Genomic DNA, 22098 nt, shown 5'->3' with positions numbered 1-22098 from the left:
TAATAATAATAATAATAATAATAATAATAATAATAATAACACATATTATAATAAAAGTTTTGAAAACCGTTGAAATGGGATTTGTTACATTATTTTGATACCACCACAGAACATTTTAATATGCATGTTGTTGTAATATGAAAAGTACATAGTAAGAGACCCATACCATGTATTGTATATTTCTCACCTCCACAGTTCTGTATAGACCTATCACTTACATTTAAGATGCATGTTCATATTTTTAAATTCTCTCTACCTCTGATTTCAGTTCAACTGCACCTACCGCAAGAACCAGGACAGTCCAGTTGACACTGATGCTGGATCTGATGATTTCCTTGTAGATTCTACAGCCAATGTTACCTTCAACATGGAGCTTTATAACAACCCCTTCCAGTTCCCCAACAACCAGCCGTTCCTCACAGTCACGGAGAATAGACCTGTCTTTGTGGAGGTAAGCATATGCATATACTATAACATTCTGATTGCAATTTATATGTGTATTTGTATAGATCAAACACAAGAACACTCTACAAAAAGTGCTTTAGAGATGAAAACCGACATGTGCACTAGCACTTAAATGTTTGGAATTGTAAGATGATCTAAGATTGTAAGATTGGTTTCTTTTGTCTTCTTTGAAGTCACCATGATGCTTTTTTTGATAAAAAGTATGTCAAAACAACATTTACATTCAACATTTAATTAGTATTTTATACTGTGGTATACATTAAATTGATTACTGCACTGAAAAAATGTCTGCAAAATTGTTGCAAATAATTTAAATATGTTGAATCTAAACAAACATATTGAATTTAGTAACGTTCAACTTAATTTGTTTGTTTAAATTCAGCCCAAATAAATTGTTTACAACCACTTAGCTTAAAAAAATTTGTAAATCCAAGGAATCATCTTTGAATTATTTGTTTCAGTGTGTGATGCAAAGATGCCAAATGAACAGTGAAGCAGTGATCAAATGAAACCATGCAGAAACCATGTTGCATTCATTCTGTATGTGCATCTGTATGTGATGGAAAAGATCCCTTTGGGGTTCAATAAAACTATTTCCAGTCCTGTAACCACATTAGGAATCTAATTTAATAGTTAAATGAGAAACCATATACACAAATATAGACGTTGCCTAAAGGTATTGAAATACAAGACCCTTTAACCATAATGTGTGCTTCTCACTGTGAATGGATTCATGTTTTCAATACCTAAAGTGCCTGGTTTCTTCCTGTCTGATCGGACATTGTCTTGAGTATGTGAGATTTTACAGCTGCAGAAATGCACACATTTATGGATGTCTCTCACTGTCTATTGCTGTCTGTGAAAAATATCTGCAGTCTGTTCTGTGTGTACATTTTATCTGGACTGTTTGCCTGCCATGTTGATATTAATCAGTAGGGTTTTAAGGGGGGCTAAGCAGACAATATTTGATCTCAGGTCCCCACTTTATGAGCAGGCTTTGAGTCAAAAATTATTTTGTGCTCAACTTAAGGTTTGGATTGTATTGTATATAAAAACATCAATATGCTAATTGTGCATCTATTCGTGTTTGTGCTTGCTTTAAGATGCAATAAAGTGAAAATCTGAAAAACTAGGAATAGCCGAATAAGAAATGACATACCACGAGCATCAAACACAATTATTTCCTCATTCTTATGTAAACCTTGTCAGCATGAAATCTTATTGAAAAACAGGCCAATAGGAACAAAACACCAATTGTAACGTTGCACACGGGATTATTAATATGTACAACCCAGGCTGCGTTTGATTGGCCACAAGGTTTCCTAGTAAGATTACAACAATTCAAATTATTTTTCTTTTTTTTTTTTAGTTTATCTAAGATTGTATTAAACATACTATGTATGTGGGATTCTTATTTTGTAAGCAAGAGAGACAGGATGAGTTAATGAGTAAGAGTAAATGCGTCTCATCTGGTTAAAGCTGATCAGAATACAAAATGCTGGATATACAGATTATACATTTAAACCCCAAATTTTGTTATTTTAATGTGAATGGTGTTTTTTCACCATTCCAAATATAGTCAAAACCTTTTCTACATTATAAATAAAATAGTAAAAAAGCCATAATAAAATATTTTTGTGTTTTAATTGTACTGACATTATTGGATTGACACTAAACAGACATTATTATATTTTATAATGTATGGACTTTGTAGTATACATTGTTGTTGTCTTAAACTGAAGCAGCAAACTATATGTAAACTATACATTAAGCCGAATAATTATAGACTATTGGTAGACTAGATAGACCATTGTCTTCTTTAAGAGTTGATTCATAACTGGAATAGAATTTGTTTTATAATTAATGATTTTTTTTATTATTATTGTTCTGCTTGTCACTGTATTCTATAAAGCCATGTATAGATAAATGTAAGTTGAATTGTTAGAGGACTCACTCAAAAGTACAAATTCTGATAACATCATTAATACATAGTTCAAGGTTATGAAGTGTTTGAAGAATTAATGAAGTAATTCAACCAAAATCTTGACTTGTGTTTTATGTCTCTTTTATGCATGTGTATAATCAAAATCGTCATGCTAACTTCCTGACACATTTGCTGCTCAAATTTAAACAAATAATTTCACAATATACTGTAAGCTCAGAGGTTCAGAGTGTAGGATTTTCAGTGGAAAAAGACTGTGATTCTGGATTGTGTGACATCCCATTGCCACTGTAAATCAATGTTATTTATGTATGCTACGCATTATGATTTCATCTGTCTACCTGAAAGACTGGACCACTCTCCTGACTTTGACACCCCTTTGGCACAGTTACATTGAGGAAAAGGGATGTGATGTTTTTAGTGGCAGCTCTTGTCTGTCATGCATGCTTTTACAGCATGAGATGGCCAAGCTTTCCTGAATGATTCTTAAAGATTTATCTGAGGCACAGAAAACTGACGTCAGAATTTGTGATTGTTGGAATGGTGACTGCTCTGACTGTGTTTTTTAGACAGTGTGCCGTGTTAAAATAAATTGACAGCATCCACACGTTATTTGCTGATTTGAACTGATGCCGAAGATGGTTTGTGGAAGAAGAAATAAAAAACATATCTCAGAGCGATCAAAAAAATATAGACTCTCATTATCTGCCAGAACTTTAGACATAAACTACAGGATGTACTGTAAGCATCATTCTGCTGATCCCTCTCACACTATATGAATCACGTTCTATCATACTTGTGAAAAATCACCAAAAATAGTTCTATTAATCAAGCTTTTTTTTTGCTTTTTGGCTTGCTGTCATTCTCTTTCATTGTTTGCAACAAATTCTTTTTTTCTCAGTTACAAAAGAGATTTTTTCTTCATTAACAGAGACATGTGATGTTTCTCTGCAGATTGCAGCCACAAAAGCGGACCCTAACCTTGGCTTCATGATCCAGACCTGCTTCATATCTCCAGACTCCAATCCTGCCGTGCAGTCGGAGTATGTTGTCATAGAGAACATCTGTCCCAAGGACGACTCTGTGGTCTATTACCCTCAGCATGGAGATTTCCCCATTCCTCACGCTCAGATGGACAAAAAACGCTTCAGCTTCACCTACAGATCAAAGTTTAACGTGTCATTGCTCTTCCTGCACTGTGAGATGTCGCTCTGCTCCAGAAGAATTGACAAGGAGATGAACCTGGCCGAGGTAGAAACCATCAGTTAATATTTCTGCTGTTCTAATATCTAGTGAGCTCACTTATGCCGAGTTCAGGCTGCATGATTTTCAAAGTAGTCGTGTCACAGATGTTTTCACACTGCATGACTATCTGGGTTAGCGTTTTGTCGCTGCTTTGTTTACATTGCAAGATGGATCAGCGACAGGGGGTTTTACACTGCATGACTTTACAATAGTAAGAATCACGGACAACTTTGTCCAAACTACGTCTCACAACCAAAAACACGTAGTATATCTTTTGTTATTAACTACATAATGAGAAAGAAGCCTTTAATGGGGTAGAAAATGTATATATTTGCTCACCTGGGTTTGAAGAAAATTAGCAATTTCTCCAATTACCAGTTGTGGTATTGCTCAGATGACACGTCAAACAGACATAGGTGCTCCTGCCAAATTTCTACTAGTTTTTCATTCATTTCTTGGGTCCAAATAAACTGAAAATGAGCGCTTTTAACTTCTCCCTCAACCTCCCGCTGGCCTGCAGATACCCTTACTAGTGGATGCTGCTCTCTCGTTGGCTGTAGGTGATCGCTGATGTTATTTTCAATCAGAAACACGTTTCACTCAACATAATTTGAATCGGCGATAGGTCCAGATATTTAGCATGGCAAATATCTCACAGGCATCGGCGACTCATCTGTGATTCTCTCAGATCGCGTCCTTGATAGTTCACATTGTGTGATTGTTACTCACTGTGAACGAGCACTGATTTGCCAGTCTGAACTCGGCATTAGGTAGCATTTCACTCTGTAAAATAGGTGGATTTTTTGTAGTGAAGAAACAAAACAACAACAAAAAACAACATTATGGTGCCTTTTAAGCTATTTTGTATTTTCAAATTATTTACAGGGTTTCTACGTGTGCTTGAAGTCTTTTGCAATTCTTGAATTTTAAATTTCACTTACTTTTAATTTATATAAAATTTAATAAAATATGCAAAGTTTATTTTGCTAGCTCCCATTGCTATTCTTAAGATTAATAATTAATTCATGCAAGTTAATACACTGAAAAAAAATGTAATTTTTGGTAATCTTTAATAGAAATCTGACCATTTGGTTGTGTTTGGAGTGGCAGATCCTCTGTTGACGTCAACTGAGGGATTCCATTGCAACTTCATATTAATACCCTTTTATGCTGTTGCTGCTTTCATAATAATTTATCTTTCAATGTTGGACTTGGGGCTAACATGCCCTCTAAATGTTTGCTTAGAATACTATCCTGTACTATAGATTATTAGCTCCCACTTTATATTAAGTGGCCTTAACTAAAGTGTACTTACATCAAAATACTAATACAGTGTGCTTAATGTGTTCATAATGTACTGCAGAACACTTCTGGTGCACTTGAGGAGGGATGCGGGTATGATTATGGAAAGGATTGGTGGTATGGGTAGGTTTATGGGTAGGCTAATGTGTAAGGCATGGTCAACAGAGTAATTATTTTGGCTTGAGAAAGCCAACATATTGTTATACTACTCTATCCTCATTCATGCTACAAGGCCCAAATTTGGTCGTTTTTGAATAAAGAAATGTTAAATATTACATTTTCATAATCCGGGCATACAAAAAAATGATACAATCATAGAGACATCGGGCTTGAGTTATATCACTCATATTGGCAAGAATCTTTAATGTATCATCACTAAGCTGTCAATTGTCCCCATAGCAATAAAACCGGCAAACCTTGCAACCATTTAAAAACAGCAATATCTCTACATCAGAACGTTGTAGGGACCTGGGTTTTGGCTCATTTGACTCATGCTAGCAAATGGGACTTCCTGTGTACTATGCATGGTAACAATGATAAGCCAAGTGCTAATAACGATTAGCTACATGCTATTAAAGATGGTCTAAGTGCATGAACAAATGCTAGAAATGCCTACTAAGTATTAGCACTTGATCAAACATGTACACGTGCGTTGCCATTTAGCAACTGCTTACCAACCACCTAGCAATGCCATAAACATTTTAACAACTGCCTAGCAACCACTTGTGCTTCCTGCCAACTGCCATTCCCAGTCCTAGCACAGTCATGTTGGCTTTCTCAAGCCAACATCAAAGTTCATCAACAAACTTTAGGTTCTAGTTATTATTGTACTTACACATGTAAATACATGTAGTTATTTAATCAGTTATATGTACAATGTAAAAACATATTTACAAGTACATTGCCTGCTGAAAAAAAAAAACTGCTTAAACAATCCTAAGCTGGTTGGCTGATTTTAGCTGGTTGACCAGTCTGATTTTAGAGGGGTTTGGGTCATTTCCAGGATGGTTTCCAACCATTTCCAGCCTGATCTTAGCTGGTCAGGCTGAAAAATGACCAGCCAAAACCAACTAAAACCAGCTTGACCAGCCTGGTTTAAGCTGGACATAGCTGGTTTGGCTGGGCTCCCGGTCTGGTTAGGCTGGTCAAGCTGGTTTTAATTGGTCATCTACCACCCTGACCAGCTGAGACTAGGCTGGAAATAAAAAAACAGGCCGGTTTTTAAGATGTTTTTTTTTAGCAGGGTTGTAACCAATGACTATTTTTCAGTATAAGTACTGTACATATTAGTCAAGGCCACGTAGGAAGTGAGACCAAATATTGTAACAAATAGTATCAATATATTGTGATGAAATATATGTGTATGTACATAAATATGTGAGTTTTCAAACTTCCTTGAAAAGTACATAAGTTTAACTTCAGTAAGCAGCACCATATATATATATATACATATACATATATATACACACACGCACGCACGCACACACACACACACACACACACACACAAACACACACACACACACACGCACACACACACACACACACACACACACACACACACACACACACACACACACACACACACACACATCTTTTCTCTTCTTCATCTATTTTTATTATCACTCACAGGTTTCTCTCTCATCACAATGTTAATGGCTTTGCATTAGTTATACATATCTTTAGAGATGACCCTGTGATAACAGAACTACAGCACAAATCAAGTCAAACTGATTAGAATAAACCAAAGCTGTATTATGTTTCACACAATCAAGCTGAAAATCAACCAGCTGCATTATTATAATCATTTCTAGAGTCAAAATAAAATGCACCATTGTATGTTTGTTTGCTTTCAGGCTGCACAAGGATATCAGTTATGTCATTAATCAGAGCACAGGCGCACAGATAACTTATTGACCCTTGCACATATTTTTAGAGCCGTTACTTTATTATATGGATAACACGAACACACTCTTTAATTCATTTATATAGTCTGTTTGACATTGCTGTCCATCCTAAGAGTTGCTGTTGGATTCATTGCCTTGGCACAGGTCGCTCTCCACCAGCTGCTAGCATCAATCCACTCAGTGTGAGTGCGGGATGCGTAAATCTCAGGTTACTTCAGTTACCATCCACAGAGGAAAAACAAATCTCCAGGCCCTGCTGTCCTTTTTCACATTTTCCTTCCTCCTTCGCTTCTAGTCATAATCATTTTAATCTCCTGCATTTCCAGCCGCTCTAATCATCATAGTGCACGTTACGGTTGTTTAGGTCTCACCTAACATGATCTCCAAAGTGACTCATTGTTTGGTTGTAGATGTTTACAGTTCACTCATAATCTGGATGAGGATAAGAGATGTGGCACGTCAAAGCATATAAACTGTGTATGAAATAAAATGTGCTTTCTCTTCGAAGAGCACATATTCAGTTTGGCTCAAGCACAATGGCTGGCTTTAATGGATTGTAAAATATACACTAATCCATGCTTATGAAGCACAAAGTGTTTTACAATAAGTGCAAATTTAAACATCTCATGATGAGCTATGATGATGGTCTTATTGGGTCACTGTGAACATTTTTTGGGACAGCTGATTTTAGGGCTACAATTTCAATTTCACGCACAGTTAACAGATCAGTAATGCATTACAATATTTGGTATTGGTTATAGGTAATAATGTATGAGTAAAATTAATTAAATATTGTAAATATCCTCTATCCTCCTCCTCCACCCGCATCCTCCACACTCACTACTGATGACTTTGACTTTTGCAGTTTTGGTGCAAAAGAATGTATCAGTGCTCAGTTTGCGGCACCTACAACAAACACGCAAGATACACCACCAACACCACACACACTCACCTCTTTTTCCCAGCTCTCTGAGTCTGAGGTGTCCAATCTCATGCTATTTAGCCATGCAACCACCTGTCCGCTTGATCCCATTCCCTCTCATCTCTTGCAAGTCATTTCTCCTGCAGTCATACCAACACTGACTCACATAATTAACACATCTCTTGACTCTGGTTTATTCCCTACTTCATTTAAGCAGGCTAGGGTAACCCCACTGCTAAAGAAACGCAACCTGGATCAAATGCTACTTGAAAACTACCGACCGGTATCCCTGCTTCCATTCATGGCCAAGATTTTGGAGAAAGTAGTGTTCAATCAAGTCCTGGACTTTCTTACTCAAAACAACCTCATGGACAACAAGCAATCTGGCTTTAAGAAAGGCCACTCAACTGAGACTGCCCTGCTCTCAGTCGTGGAGGATCTCAGACTGGCTAAAGCAGACTCTAAATCATCTGTCCTCTTCTTGCTAGATTTATCAGCTGCTTTTGACACTGTAAACCACCAGATCCTGATATCTATGCTTGAGTCACTGGGCGTTGCAGGCACTGTTATTCAATGGTTTAGATCTTACCTCTCTGACAGGTCATTCAGGGTGTCTTGGAGGGGAGAGGTGTCCAACCTACAGCATCTAAACACTGGGGTACCTCAGGGCTCTGTTCTTGGGCCACTTCTCTTCTCCATCTACACGACATCTTTAGGACCAGTCATCCAGAAACATGGATTTTCCTACCACTGCTATGCTGATGATACCCAGCTATACCTCTCTTTTCACCATGATGATCCCTCGGTTCCAGCTTGCATTTCAGCCTGCCTGTCAAACATTTCACACTGGATGAAAGATCATCATCTTCAGCTTAACCTCGCGAAAACATAAATGCTTGAAGTTTCTGCCAACCCGACTCTACACCATAACTTTTCAATCCAGATGGATGGGGCAACCATTACTGCATCCAAAATGCTAAAAAGCCTTGGAGTAACGATTGATGACCAACTAAACTTCTCTGACCACATTTTTAGAACTGCTCGATCTTGCAGATTCGCACTCTACAACATCAGAAAGTTCCGACCCTTCCTATCTGAACATACAGCTCAACTCATTGTTCAAGCTCTTGTTCTCTCCAAACTGAACTATTGCAACTCTCTACTAGCCGGGCTTCCAGCTAATTCTATCAAACCTCTTCAGCTGCTTCAGAACGCAGCAGCACGAGTGGTCTTTGATGAACCCAAAAGAGCACATGTCACTCCGCTACTCACCCATTTGCACTGGCTGCCAGTTGCTGCTCGCATCAAATTCAAAGCTCTGATGTTTGCTTACAAAGCGACCTCTGGCTTTGCTCTTTCGTATCTGCTCTCACTTCTGCAGATGTATGTGCCCTCCAGAAACTTGCGTTCTGTGAATGAACGTCGCCTCGTTGTTCCATCCCGAAGAGGGAAGAAATCACTTTCCCGAACTCTCACATTCAATCTGCCCAGTTGGTGGAATGAACTCCCTAACTACATCAGAACAGCAGAGTCACTTGCTGTCTTCAAGAAATGACTAAAAACTCAACTATTTAGTCTCCACTTTCCCCTCCTAATCTGTAACTGCCTCTCTGGCTATACCACTAACTGTACTCTCTCTCAAAAAAAAAAATAAATAAAAATTAAATTTACTAATGCTTAGCTTCTTAGACTTTACACACCTGAAACTTGTCTATAGAACTTGTTCACTGCTGCTCTTATAGTTGTGTAAATTGCTTCCTTGTCCTCATTTGTAAGTCGCTTTGGATAAAAGCGTCTGCTAAATGACTAAATGTAAATGTAAATGTAAATATACACAGTAAGAGGGAAGTTCTCTGAATTAACGGAAGGATGTTGGCGACTGTTTAGAGATTTTCGTAATCTTTTATTTGTTTTTTTGTTAAAAGCTAATTGAAATTAAATGTTTCAATTAAATATTGTAAATTATTCAGATTTAGTTTATATGTACATACCTCATGGATAGAGGACAATGCAGAGACTTTGGTGTGCAAATCAAGCAAAGGCAGATTCTGCTTGACTAGTGTATTCAGCATGTTATTTTATTGCAATAAGATCTAATTTTAAAAGTTATACCGCAAAAGTTAATACAATTAGGAACGTTTTTATTAATTTTTAAATATTACGAAATAAATTTAGAAATTAACCATGGCACCTTTAATGTAATATAGGTTGGAATATTTACCTTCAACCCACAGCTCATAATGATATTTGGTTTTTGGCCCTTTACATGAAAAAGTTGAGCAAGTGTTAATATTTTATTTTATTCTAAAACTATCGTATAACATTTTCACTGAATAAAAAAAAAATCTCAAATGAAAAATTGTTTTTTGAGCATTTTTTTTTTTTAGAAAGAAAAACTTTTGTTTGTTGTGATTGATAAACTGAGTTATTCCACCAACTATTAATGTCTTAAATAAATATAAACATGTCTGAACAGCTTATTATTATTATTATTATTATTATTATTATTATTAATAATAATAATAATAATAATAATAATAATAATGCAAACTTTATATTACATTGGAAAGAATTGCTATCTATTTTAATAACAAATAAAATAAAATAAAATAAAACAAAAAGTCAGTTCAAATATGCTGCTTAAAATTAAATATATAAAATAATCTTGCTGACAACACCTCTAAATGTTGTTAATTCTCCATTAGATTTTCAAAAACAAATCTTATCGTTGAGCCCTGCATTAAAAGCCTGTTTATACTTGGGGGATATCTCTTTCTTTTTCTAAACTGCTACAGAATCCAAAATCTGGCCTATCCTCATGCAATTGTAAGCCTGTTTATTATAGTAAGCTCTTTTATCCCAAGAGTGAGTTTCATGCTGATCTAAAGATTCTGGTGCACAGATGCCAAAGTTTACACCTGCATCTTGTTCTGACGTTCCTGCTTTTCTCTTTGTAGTGTATGTTACCGGATGAAGCCTGCACTTCCCTCAGTTTAGAAAGCATCCTACTCATCATGATGAACACAAAGACCTTGACCAAACCAATAGTGGTCATATCTGATGACATGCCAGTCACTGTTAAGGTCCCTCGGGATGAAAGTCCACCACGTCAAGGTAATACAACATCAAACACATTTAAAAGGGGCACCCAATACTTTATATAACCGGTCTACCGGCACTACCAGTCAAAAGTTTGGGGTCAGTACAATTTTTAAATGTTTTAAAATAAGCTTATCCTGCTCAACGTATTTGTGTATTGTACTGTATTTTTTTTCATCAAAAACAGTACAAATTGTAAAATTGCACTATAAAATTACTGTTCAAAAGTAGTTTATAATTTAATAATTTATTCCAGTGGTTTTAAATATGAATTTTCAGCTTCATTACTTCAGTCTTTAAAGTCACATGAATAACTGTAATATTAATTATTATTATTATTATTATTATTATTATTATTATTATTATTATTATTATTATTATTATTATTATTATTATTATTATAATGACTAGTATTATTATTTTTTATTAATAAAAATATAATAGTAATAAAAGCAACAATGACATGAGTAATGCTTTCAATTGAAACTACATACAATAAGAATGCAGTTATTTAAATTTTTAATAAATATTTAGTAATTTAACTTTTTTTTTTTTTTTTTACATTTAATAAATGATTTTCTTTAATAATAAACCTTACCCCAAACTTTTGACCGGAAGTGTACGTACTTTATTTTATTTGGCCAAAAAAGGTTTACTACTGCATACACATGCAATCTTTATTTTTAGTGATCTAAGTACTGTAGGTCACCTATATGAGATTTGTGTGCAGAAATGAGAAAGTGTTTTATTGCTGTTTAATTGTCTTTAATAATAAGAATCTGAACCAGAACAAGCCTCATGTGGAGAAACGAGAAAGTGTTTTATTGCTGTATATTTGTCTTTTTTTTTATAACCTGAACCAGAATGAACGTTGCTGAGCTCTGTATATATAGAGAGCCACTTTCAGGACTTGAATGATTAGCCCTCCATTAAATTTTTAATTATTTATGATTGTTACAAAAACAATATATCACTTCAAACGATTACAATTGTCATCAAAAGTCACTTTTTAAACTTTTCAACACTAAAATCTTTTAAAGGAAAGATCAAAATATCATAATGCAATTCAAAATCCTAAATAAGTGTGAAAAAACATGAATCACCAAATACGGAAAACTATTTAATTACTTTTTTCAGTGTAGGTTAATCAAATTAATGACTAGGCAAGTTTGGTTAATTAGCCAAGTCGTTGGACAACAGTGGTTTAATGTATTCACCTTATTCTTTTGGTGTGAGCGGGTGCCGCCATTTGAGTCTTTTTGGCTCGAGACTTCCGGTCTCATTCACTTCCATTGATTTTTAGACATTAAAAACAGCTCGTTATGCTGCTTGATGTTGCAAACTGACATTTTATCATTATATGGTTCTGCTTTGTCTGTATAATCATGCAAACACTTGTTTGTAGAGCAAGTAGTTTGACTGTTTTCTGCCTTTTATTATCCCTAGTCATTTCTCCCATAGGCAGCTGAATTGGAAGTTCTAAAACAATTGCAAAAGCGAGCACACTTCCGCATTGAAGAATAAGGTCAATAGGCAATGTTATATTATATTATATTATATTATATTATATTATATTATATTATATTATATTATATTATATTATATTATATTATATTATATTATATTATATTATATCATTCATTTTCTTTTCAGCTTAGTCCCTTTAATAATTCATCTCTCCCAACCCATCTCTGGGAAACATCCACACACACTCATACACTACGGACAATTTAGTCTTCCCAATTCACCTGTACCACATGTCTTTGGACTTTGGGGGAAACCAGAGCACCCGGAGAAAACCCACGCGAACGCAGCGATAACATGCAAACTCCACACAGAAACGCCCACTGACCCAGCCAAGGCTCGAACCAGCGACTTTCTTGCTGTGAGGCGACAGCACTACCTACTGCGCCACTTCGTCACCTATATTATATTATATTATATTATATTATATTATATTATATATTGCAACTTTAAGGCTTAAATAATCTAAGAACCTCTTGCTATATATGACATATCTGAAGCATCATGGGAAAATGGGTGCGACTGACATTATGCATGTGTGTGTCAGTCACTCTGAGAGGCCATAGAGTTCTTGTGCTGCATTACGCCCATCTGGAGTCTGTTAGTATGTGGCAGTGTTGAGTTCGTGTGTATTTGCATGCGTGTTTATTGTGCATTCAGTGCGGTTTGGTCTGACAGTGTGAGCGGTTCATTAAAGATGTGGGACAAGGGACTCATAGATGCATCAGAGGAGAGGAAAAAGAGCAGCTTTCCAATTCGGGATAGCATTTGTTTTCACTTAAACATTCTTTAAGGCCTCCCCTTCCCATACACACATTCACAGAGAGGATAAGGAAAATTGATAAAGAGGCCCTTGTGTTTTATACCAGCATAGTCCATTCATCATACAGTATATACTGTATGGGCTGACTAGGACACAAAGACCGCAGGGTGGTGTCTAAAGTTCTACAAAGAAACTTTGAGCGTGACTGATATGTTCTCTTCCCTGCATCCTAAAGGCACTATTGCACCTATTGCGGTTGAAGTGAGTTGGTTTAACTGACTTGCTGCTCTAATGAAAATCATTCCTGTTTAATAACACAATGTCGCTGCTGCTTGTAGCAAATGGAGCGCAGATCTATTAGTCTTACTTGATAGGTAAATGACTGCCACTTCTGAGGGATGCAAGCTGGAATTTCATTGGCCCATGTCAAGGTTTAAGAGAGTTTAGTTGTTTCTGAGTGGAAACCACATCAAAGATTAGTTCCTGAGACCTCCTGCACAAAACGAGTTAAACAAACAAAAGAGTTGCAGAATAACAAATTTAAACTAGTTATGATCAGGTTCAGTGGTTTCACAACACTTGATATAATCATTCTCTGTCAACTCAGGGATTTTAACCCAGAGTTTGTGATTAACTCTGGTGAAACTGCAGCTCAAAGTGTGACAGGTGCAGCAAACAGTTAACCACACAAGACATGACAGGATTAGTTTTAATTATTTAGCATCAGAGAGTAATATTATCCAAAATAATTATCCAAAATATTGAATTTAAACACATCTACAAGGCAGAAATAAACATTGCTGATGCAATTAAGTATAGAAGGCAACTTTAAGTAAATATTATTTTTAAATGCAAATCAATTGACTGATTTTAATAATGTAGGTTCAACAACAGTTAATTTTTTTTACTTTATATATTAAAGCATTTTTATATGAATATTTAAATGTCATTTTTCATAAACCATTATTAAATGTTAAATTGACTATTCAAATCTATTTTAGTATATAATATTCAAATATAATATGAGTATAATTTATTATAATTCATGTAATATAAATACATTTATTAGCAAAATATATATTTGACAATTTAATTTGAAGCAATAAAGATGCTCAGGGATTGTGAGTGGCTTTGTTCCATCATTTACAGTTGAAGTCAGAATTATTAGCCCCCCTAAATTATTATCCCCCCTGTTTTTTTCCCCCAATTTCTGTTTAACGGAGAGAAGATTTTTTTCAACACATTTCTTAACATTTAATAACTCATAACTGAATTCTAATAACTGAATTATTTTATCTTTGTCATGAAGATAGTAAATAATACTTGACTAGATATTTTTCAAGACACTAGAATTCAACTTAAAAGACTTTTTGAAAACATTTAAAGACTTAACTGTGTTAATTAGGTTAAATTGACAAGTTAGGGTAGTTAGGCAAATCATCAATGGTTTGTTCTGCAGACAACTGAAAAAATATATAGCTTAAAGGGGCTAATAATTTTGACCTTAAAATGTTTATTAAAAAATTACAAACTGCTTTTATTCTAGGCAAAATAAAACAAATAAGAAGAAAAAATATTACCGGACATACTGTGAACATTTCTTTGGTCTGTTAAACATAATTTTGGAAATATAAAAAATAAAATGAAAAATTCAAAGAGGGGCTAATAATTCTGACTTCAACTGTATATGTTACTTTACTTACAGCTAATTGGTCAAGTTTGGGTTTGCAAACTCTTAAAGGCTGATTTATACTTGTGTGTGAAGTGCCTGCGCAGGGTCCAGCGCAGCGGTCGCATAGCCCTAGCCATGGCTGACACAGTCACGCACCTCTCAAAAAATGTAACTATATGTTGCAATGACACGTAGCACAAGCTCTGTAGTTGGTTGGCTTGGTTGCTGTGCCAAGTGTGGGCGGTGCTGAAAACCGCGAGCCCGTTGGATCGAGTGTTTACAAGTGTCGAGTCCCATGAAGGAGCTCTAGTTGTTTTGTTTACCTTATGATTAATGTTGTTGCACATTCGCCGGTTCCTGCCTCTGAATGAGTTTTTGCTACTTGTACATCAAGGTAGCTTTCAGAAAAAACAACACCCACGAAGAAACACGATACAGAGAAACATAGCATAACCTACTGCCAGCTAGGATTTCGGAAGTGTTATTGCAGAGCAACTCAAACAGCACGCAGAACTATAAATGCACAGCTACACGGAAAGCTTGCACCGTGAGTCACGACGATTGCTCAATGCAGAAGTATGAACCAGCCGAATGAACCTATTCTGGAGCACGCTAGCAGTATACAGGTAGCATACGTAACCATGGTGACAAAAGCCAATCAAAACCAACCCACCATCTTAAGCTTAAACTCAGAGTTTGCTTTAACTAAACCTGACCTTTTCAGGGTAAAAGCTCAAACTGGCTTTGTCCAAAAGGTTACATATCTAGGAAATCTGAAGTGAATCCAGATTTTACCTGTATGTGAATCCAGTGTGAATCCAGTGTGGGCGCTCTGTTGATTAACAGCCTTGCATGTGTTGCCAACACCAGGCTTATTTTCTTTGGTGTGGATTAGGTAAACACAGATATGCCATAAAAGTAATGAAAACAGGCTTTGAATCTCGTTTTGAACACAAAGACGGCTCTTGTACAGACATGGCAGAAAAGCAGCCTTTCAAAAAAGACTCAAAGTGCCGCTCTGGACAGGATCCCAAAGTATTTGGCTCAATCTACAAATCAAAGAGGGCAGCTTGTGGGAGTGCTATGCTTTGAGAAAAACACAACAGAATAAAACATTGCCATCCAAAAGCTGATTTTTGATCACACAACATTTATATTTCTGTTTTAGTTTAAAGTATAGGTAAAAACTCTAAATTAATTTTTGTAAATGTATTCATTTTAATTTTGTGTGCAGGTAATCATGATTAAGGCTGAAATACATAAATAAATATTCAAATATTCATATATAATATACATATTCAAATATATTAAGAATTTCTCCTTAATAGCAGTAAAATGTTTTAGCTAAGAGTTTTGGATTAAAACCTGTTCACAAAGCTGTTAAACGTAAAAACTCTAAAGGAAAGGAGAAAGCTCTTGAGCTGAGAGTGAGTCGTCATCACTACTCCTAACACTGTGCTGATTTACTGAGCACAGATTTTAGTGCTAAAGTGCTTTGTAAAATACTCTTAGAGCAAATTCTTAAGAGTCCTTAATTGAGGACTGGCACCTCAGCATTGTTAAGATTTTCTCCTAAATCGACTAGTTAGAATCTACAGTCTAAGTCTTAAGATGTTTCGTGAATAAGGCCTCTGTTACAAAAGAAAAGAAATAGACTAAACATTAAAGAATAAAATTATAAATATAAACAATACATTTGCCAATATGTAATCATTAAAACGTATCTAAATAAAAATGTCATATATCTTTTTACCTTTGACTCCTTCAGTGAGTAAATAAGGTTTTGTAAAAATAATATTATGAATTTCAGTATGTGTACAGCATATATGACTACAATTCTTTGAAATGTAATGTTTTTTATCTATTTCTTAGTGAATATAGAGCCTATATTTTAGTGTATTTAAACAAAACATTTATTAAACAATTACATGCATTAAAATAAGAGTGGGATATTTAGGAATATAATTATTATTTAGGAATTATACTCAAATGAGATGTTTAACTAAAAAGAAAATCAACTAAATGTCATTTTCTTTACGGTTAACTAGATTTGACCTCTTTATTAAAATTGTATTTACTATATTTCCCTAAAATATTCATTTGAGTGTATTACATTTTAAACTGTGATCTTAGGTTACAGTACTTTGTTAGATTAGTACCAATATTATATGCTTAAACATATTATTAAATATAATCCCATATAAAGTATTCATTTAAATGAGAGATCTGTCCTCATTTATGCTGTGCACTCTATAGTTAATTCGATTTATTTTGTGACAACATTCATTAGTAATTCAAATTATTTGCCTTAAGCTCTACATCTGTACAAAGAAACTCTTACATTTTATACATTTAGTCATGAAATTATTATGCACCTTGAAACACTCTGTCAGTTGCTCTTGTTGGGATCATCCTTTCGAGGTCCTTATGATTTGGGTGCGTGACTTGTAGTGCTGTGCCTGTTACATTGTAAAAAATGCAGGGTTCCACACAATTCATTCATGTTGTCCCAACACAAATTGATTAGGTTAACTTAACACTTTTGACTAATTTATGTGGATTGAACATAAAAAAATTGTGACTCAAGAATTGAGTTGTTTCAGCTCATTTTAAATTATTTTGAACGAGCAAAACCATTTTTTTGAGTGTACCTAAAGTAATTAGTTATAGTTACTAGTTACTCACAAATAGTAAATGAGTTAGTAACTGAATTCAGGGTGAGATGAAAAGCTCTTCAGTGAGCTTAATTGCAAATTATATATGAATTATATGCTGTATTTTATTGTCAGTAATGGTAATGTTGTTGTAATGGGGGAAATGGTTATTTATTTGATTATTCATTATTAAAAAATGTAATTCTGTTAGTAATTGAACTTACAGACAGATGAAAAGTTCTTCAGTGAGCTCACTTTATATATCAATCATATAACGCTGCATTTTATAGTCAGTAACGACATTTTATTTGATTACTCGTTACTGAAAATAGTAATTCCTTTAGTAACTGAATTCAGAGTCAGATGAAAATTCTTCAGTCAGCTCAATTGCAAATTGTATAATGCCTCATTTTTATTGTTAGTAACAGTAATGGTGTTGTAATGTGGGAAATGGTAATTCATTCGATTGCACATTACTGCAAAAAGTCATTAATACCGTTAATAACTGAATTCAAAGTCAAAATTAAAGTTCTTCAGTGAGCTCAATTGCAAATTATATATAAATTATATAATGCCTCGTTTTATTATCAGTGCATTGGCATTATAACGAGGAAAACTGTAATTTATTTGATTACTCGTTATTGAAAAAATAAAAGTAAATAAATAAATAAAAATAAATTAATTCAGAGTCAGATGAAAAGCAATTCAGTGAGCTCAATTGCAAATTAATTATAACACCACATTTTATTGTCATCAGCAGGAATGGCATTGTAATGGGTGAAACGGTAATTTATTTGATTACTTGTTACAAAAGTAATTCTATTAGTAAAGCCATTATTCCATCAATGGTGACTTGTGGTTTTTACAAAAACCCAATCACAGAACAACATCAGCTCTTATGGTCTCCCTGTCTTCACATAATTAGTTTTGTTTGCACATTTTACTTCCAGAGCCCTTATATACTGCCAAACCAGCCAAATGCGTCATTTTGTTGAAGTTTGTCCCGGGTTTGTCTGAAAAAATACACACAAGAGTATTTTTCTTGTTCATTTCATTTTACATCCTCTTGCGAAAGCCAGCTAGCTCTACAAAAGGTGAAGTAAAGAACAGTACAAATGCTTTCTGACACCCAGGAGGTGATCTTGGGCGGTGGCGACTACATAGAAACGTCCAAGTCATTAGGGCTAGTTCATTTACTCCCCTCTGAGGTACTTCACAGGGATTGTGGGTGGAGTAACTAAAGCCAAACCGTTGACAGCAGCAGAGCAAACCACATCCCTGACTCCGAGCATCCAGCTGACAAAGCTTCTCCCAGGAATCCTCTAAACATACAAGCTTTTGTTCTCAGTTCACTTTCGCTTCCTCTTGTAAGCTGTGAATAATGTGCATTGTGAGGTTTTAGTTTGTTATTAATTTCTGCCTTGCAGAAACAGATCATTCAAAAAAGAAAAATTCTGTTGTTGTTTATATTAAATTTTTCCATGTTTTCCACACTTTATTCTGTGAAACACCATTGAAGATACAGTATGTTCATATGCTTAATATATGTGCTAATTAACAACTGCATGGCTGTTTATTTAATCAGAAATTAACATTTTTTTTATATTTGGAGGTCTTTGAATGGCTGTTATGAAATTATTTTTAATTAAATATTTGATTAAATTGTATTTAATTGTATTTGAACTACCATTTGAAAAGTTTTAGAATGGTCTCTTCTGCTAACCAAGCCTGCACTCATTTCATGCAAAAGGCAAAAGCAGTACAATTTTGAAATATTTTTGCTATTGTTTTCTATTTGAATACATTTAAAAATTGTGTTTATTCATGTGATTTCAAAGCTAAATGATTAGCATTATTACTCCAGTCACATGATCCTTCAGAAATCCCTCTAACTGTAATGAAGGGAGTTAACAATAGGATCCAAATGCAGCTTTTATTAATAGTCAGGCAGGGTAAAGTTAAATACCGGAGCAGACGGTGACATAAAGATAATCCAAAGAACACTTTGTGAAACAGGCAAAAGGGTCAGGGCATGTAGCAAAACAAACATAAACAATAAAAACAAACAAAGATCAGAAATATGGCTAAACAATACGGGAAACTGCTTCTTAATGCTCACGGAAACAAGTCTCAGCACTCAATAACAGTGTGTGTGGTTTATATGAGCAAAATCGCATGAGTAGCAGTGCGATATGGCTGTATATCATCCCTGGTGGGAGGTGTGCGTTGGTGACGATATACAGCCATATCGGACTGCTGCAAGTGTAATATTGCATTCATACAACAATTCAACAGCATAACTGTGTATATAAAAAAGAAAATCAAATACAGAGAGTCTAAAAATCTTTAAGTACGAGGAACTACTTTCTTCCGCCATTCACTCACATCTGCAGTCTGTGCGAGTTCTATTGCAGAATATTGCATGGCTATCAGCCAATCAGATTCAAAAACCAGGCAGAACTGTTGTATAAATAAATTTAGTCCATGTAATCAGTCATGATCAGTTTTAGCTGTGTGTGTGTAATCAGGAGCTGACATGAAATAGGTGTGTGACTGCAGGGCATGGTGGAACATGTAATTTTGGTGTACTGTTTTAAATAATAAAAAAAAATGTAATTACAAAAAATGTAATTAAAAAATCTATTTAGCCTTGGTTATAATTAAAATCAACCTACAAACTTGGACAGTAGTGTATTTTCATTCTGGTTCTCCCATTTTTGCCTTGGTCTCAGGAATGAATACATAGACAGGCGTTGATGGCAAGCTTGATATATTAGAGCTGGTCTGCACAGATATGATATAGCAGGTGGTTGTGCTGGTGATTCAGGGTAAAGGGTAAAGCATTAGATGGGAGCTGTTAAATAGAGCTCACTCTTGTTCTACCAGAGCACTTCATTGATAGTCTGTCATCAGTCTGTCCGAAGGGTTGAAAATCTGAAGGTGCTCTTTATCAGAATAGTCTCTATTGTGCCTGGGTTTTTGGCGCAGGACCAGACAGGCTATGAAGCTGGCGGACACATAGAGTCTATTGTGCTGTGTGATCAGTGATCATTAGAGCCAATTAGAGCTCTGAAAGTCATTGGGTTTGTGGCACGACTCCAAAGAGGCTCTCAGATGCTTGGCTTTGCTCTCGGATGCCGATACAAAGCCCATATGAAGCATGTGCTCTTACTTTATACGTGGTTGCCAAATATTTTCACTAGACTGCGTGCAAACATCAGGAACCACATCATGCACGGAGTTGTAATTAAAATACATTAGAGGAAGGCATTAGAAGTGAAAATGTTTCCTGTTCAAAACAAAAAATAGAAGAACCATTTGGTTCAGCATGCTTTAAATATATGGCCATGTGTATATAATAAATTTGCACTTTTATGATTTAGAAAGTCATTTACATTTTTGATCATCACACAGAGTAACCATTTGAATGATAAAATAGAACAGCCAATTGTACATCACTGAAAAAGTATTATTATTAATAATATGTGGTATAGGTGAATTGGTTAGACTAAATTGTCCTTAGTGTATGAGTGTATGTGTGCGAATGGGTGTATAGATGTTTCCCAGTGATCGGTTGCGGCTGGAAGGGCATCAGTTGCGTAAAACAAATGCCGGATAAGATGGCGGTTCATTCCGCTGTGGCGACCCTGGGTTAATAAAGGGACTAAGCTGAAAAGAAAATGAATGAATGTTATGTATCATACAGGGGCATAGTTTAAACTTTTTTTTTTTACAAAAAATTTAGTTTACAGTTATATATGTGTGTGTGCTCATGCATGCCGTGTATGTGAGACATTTAGAGTTTTCACAATTCTACATATACTGGCTCTGTTTCAGAAAGGAGGTTAAGTGAAAACTCAGAGTATGTTACCCTGAAATGAGAGAAACTCTGGGTTTTCTATTTCAAAATGGCAGGTGTGTCAAACTCGAGAAAGCAGGGTAAGTCAAGCCTGTTTCTGAAAGAGAGGTGACTTTAACGCAGTCAGTTACTGTGGTAACTTAGTCTGTGAACCTAACCTGGTCAGGAGAAGGTTTTATTCTCTAAACTCAGAGTTTCTGTCTGTATTTTTCTTTCTTGGTCATTCATTGCCTACATTTCAGTCACACAAAGAATAAAGTTACTTGAATAGCTTGTCCTTTTTTTTTGGAAAGTTACTATTAGATTCAATTCCATAGTTTTAAGTTTTACCTTTGATATTGCTGCAAAAAATAATTAATTAGCTTAAATTTACTGACCTTTGACAGGGACATGTACTGTGACTAGATTAATAGTATTATTACTTGTTTTAAAAACAATTTTTTTAGTACTGCTTACATTATAAATGTCATATCAACCTCTACCATGTAAGTATTAAAAAAGGCAGACACACAAGTGCACTTTTAAATCTTTTAAAAACTCAATTAAAAAAAAAAAAAAGTATCTTAAACTGATCAACGCTTGTAAAAGTGGGGACCTCAAATTAAACATTTCAACTGAACATTAAGTTAAGGTTATATGCATTCTTGTTTTGTCATATTTGTTGTAGAAACTATGCAGTATCTTATTTTATGTAATTTAATACAATAACATCTAAAATAACTTCAAAATCATGGGCAATTTCCCA

General features: G+C 34.9%; 1 protein-coding gene across 1 annotated transcript in view; it reads left to right on the top strand.

Annotated features, from left to right (window-relative positions):
- The window catches only part of tgfbr3 (transforming growth factor, beta receptor III), a 253478-nt gene that overhangs the window by 218632 nt on the left and 12748 nt on the right, over positions 1 to 22098 (top strand). The window contains exons 12-14 of the mRNA XM_056459804.1: positions 269 to 451; positions 3362 to 3658; positions 10740 to 10896. Of these exons, the coding sequence (XP_056315779.1) occupies positions 269 to 451; positions 3362 to 3658; positions 10740 to 10896 (637 nt within the window). The remainder of the gene's footprint in view (positions 1 to 268; positions 452 to 3361; positions 3659 to 10739; positions 10897 to 22098) is intronic.

The sequence above is a fragment of the Danio aesculapii genome, chromosome 6 (genome assembly GCF_903798145.1).
Source record: "Danio aesculapii chromosome 6, fDanAes4.1, whole genome shotgun sequence".
NCBI lineage: Eukaryota > Metazoa > Chordata > Actinopteri > Cypriniformes > Danionidae > Danio > Danio aesculapii.
This window is presented reverse-complemented; position numbering and strand designations above follow the sequence as displayed.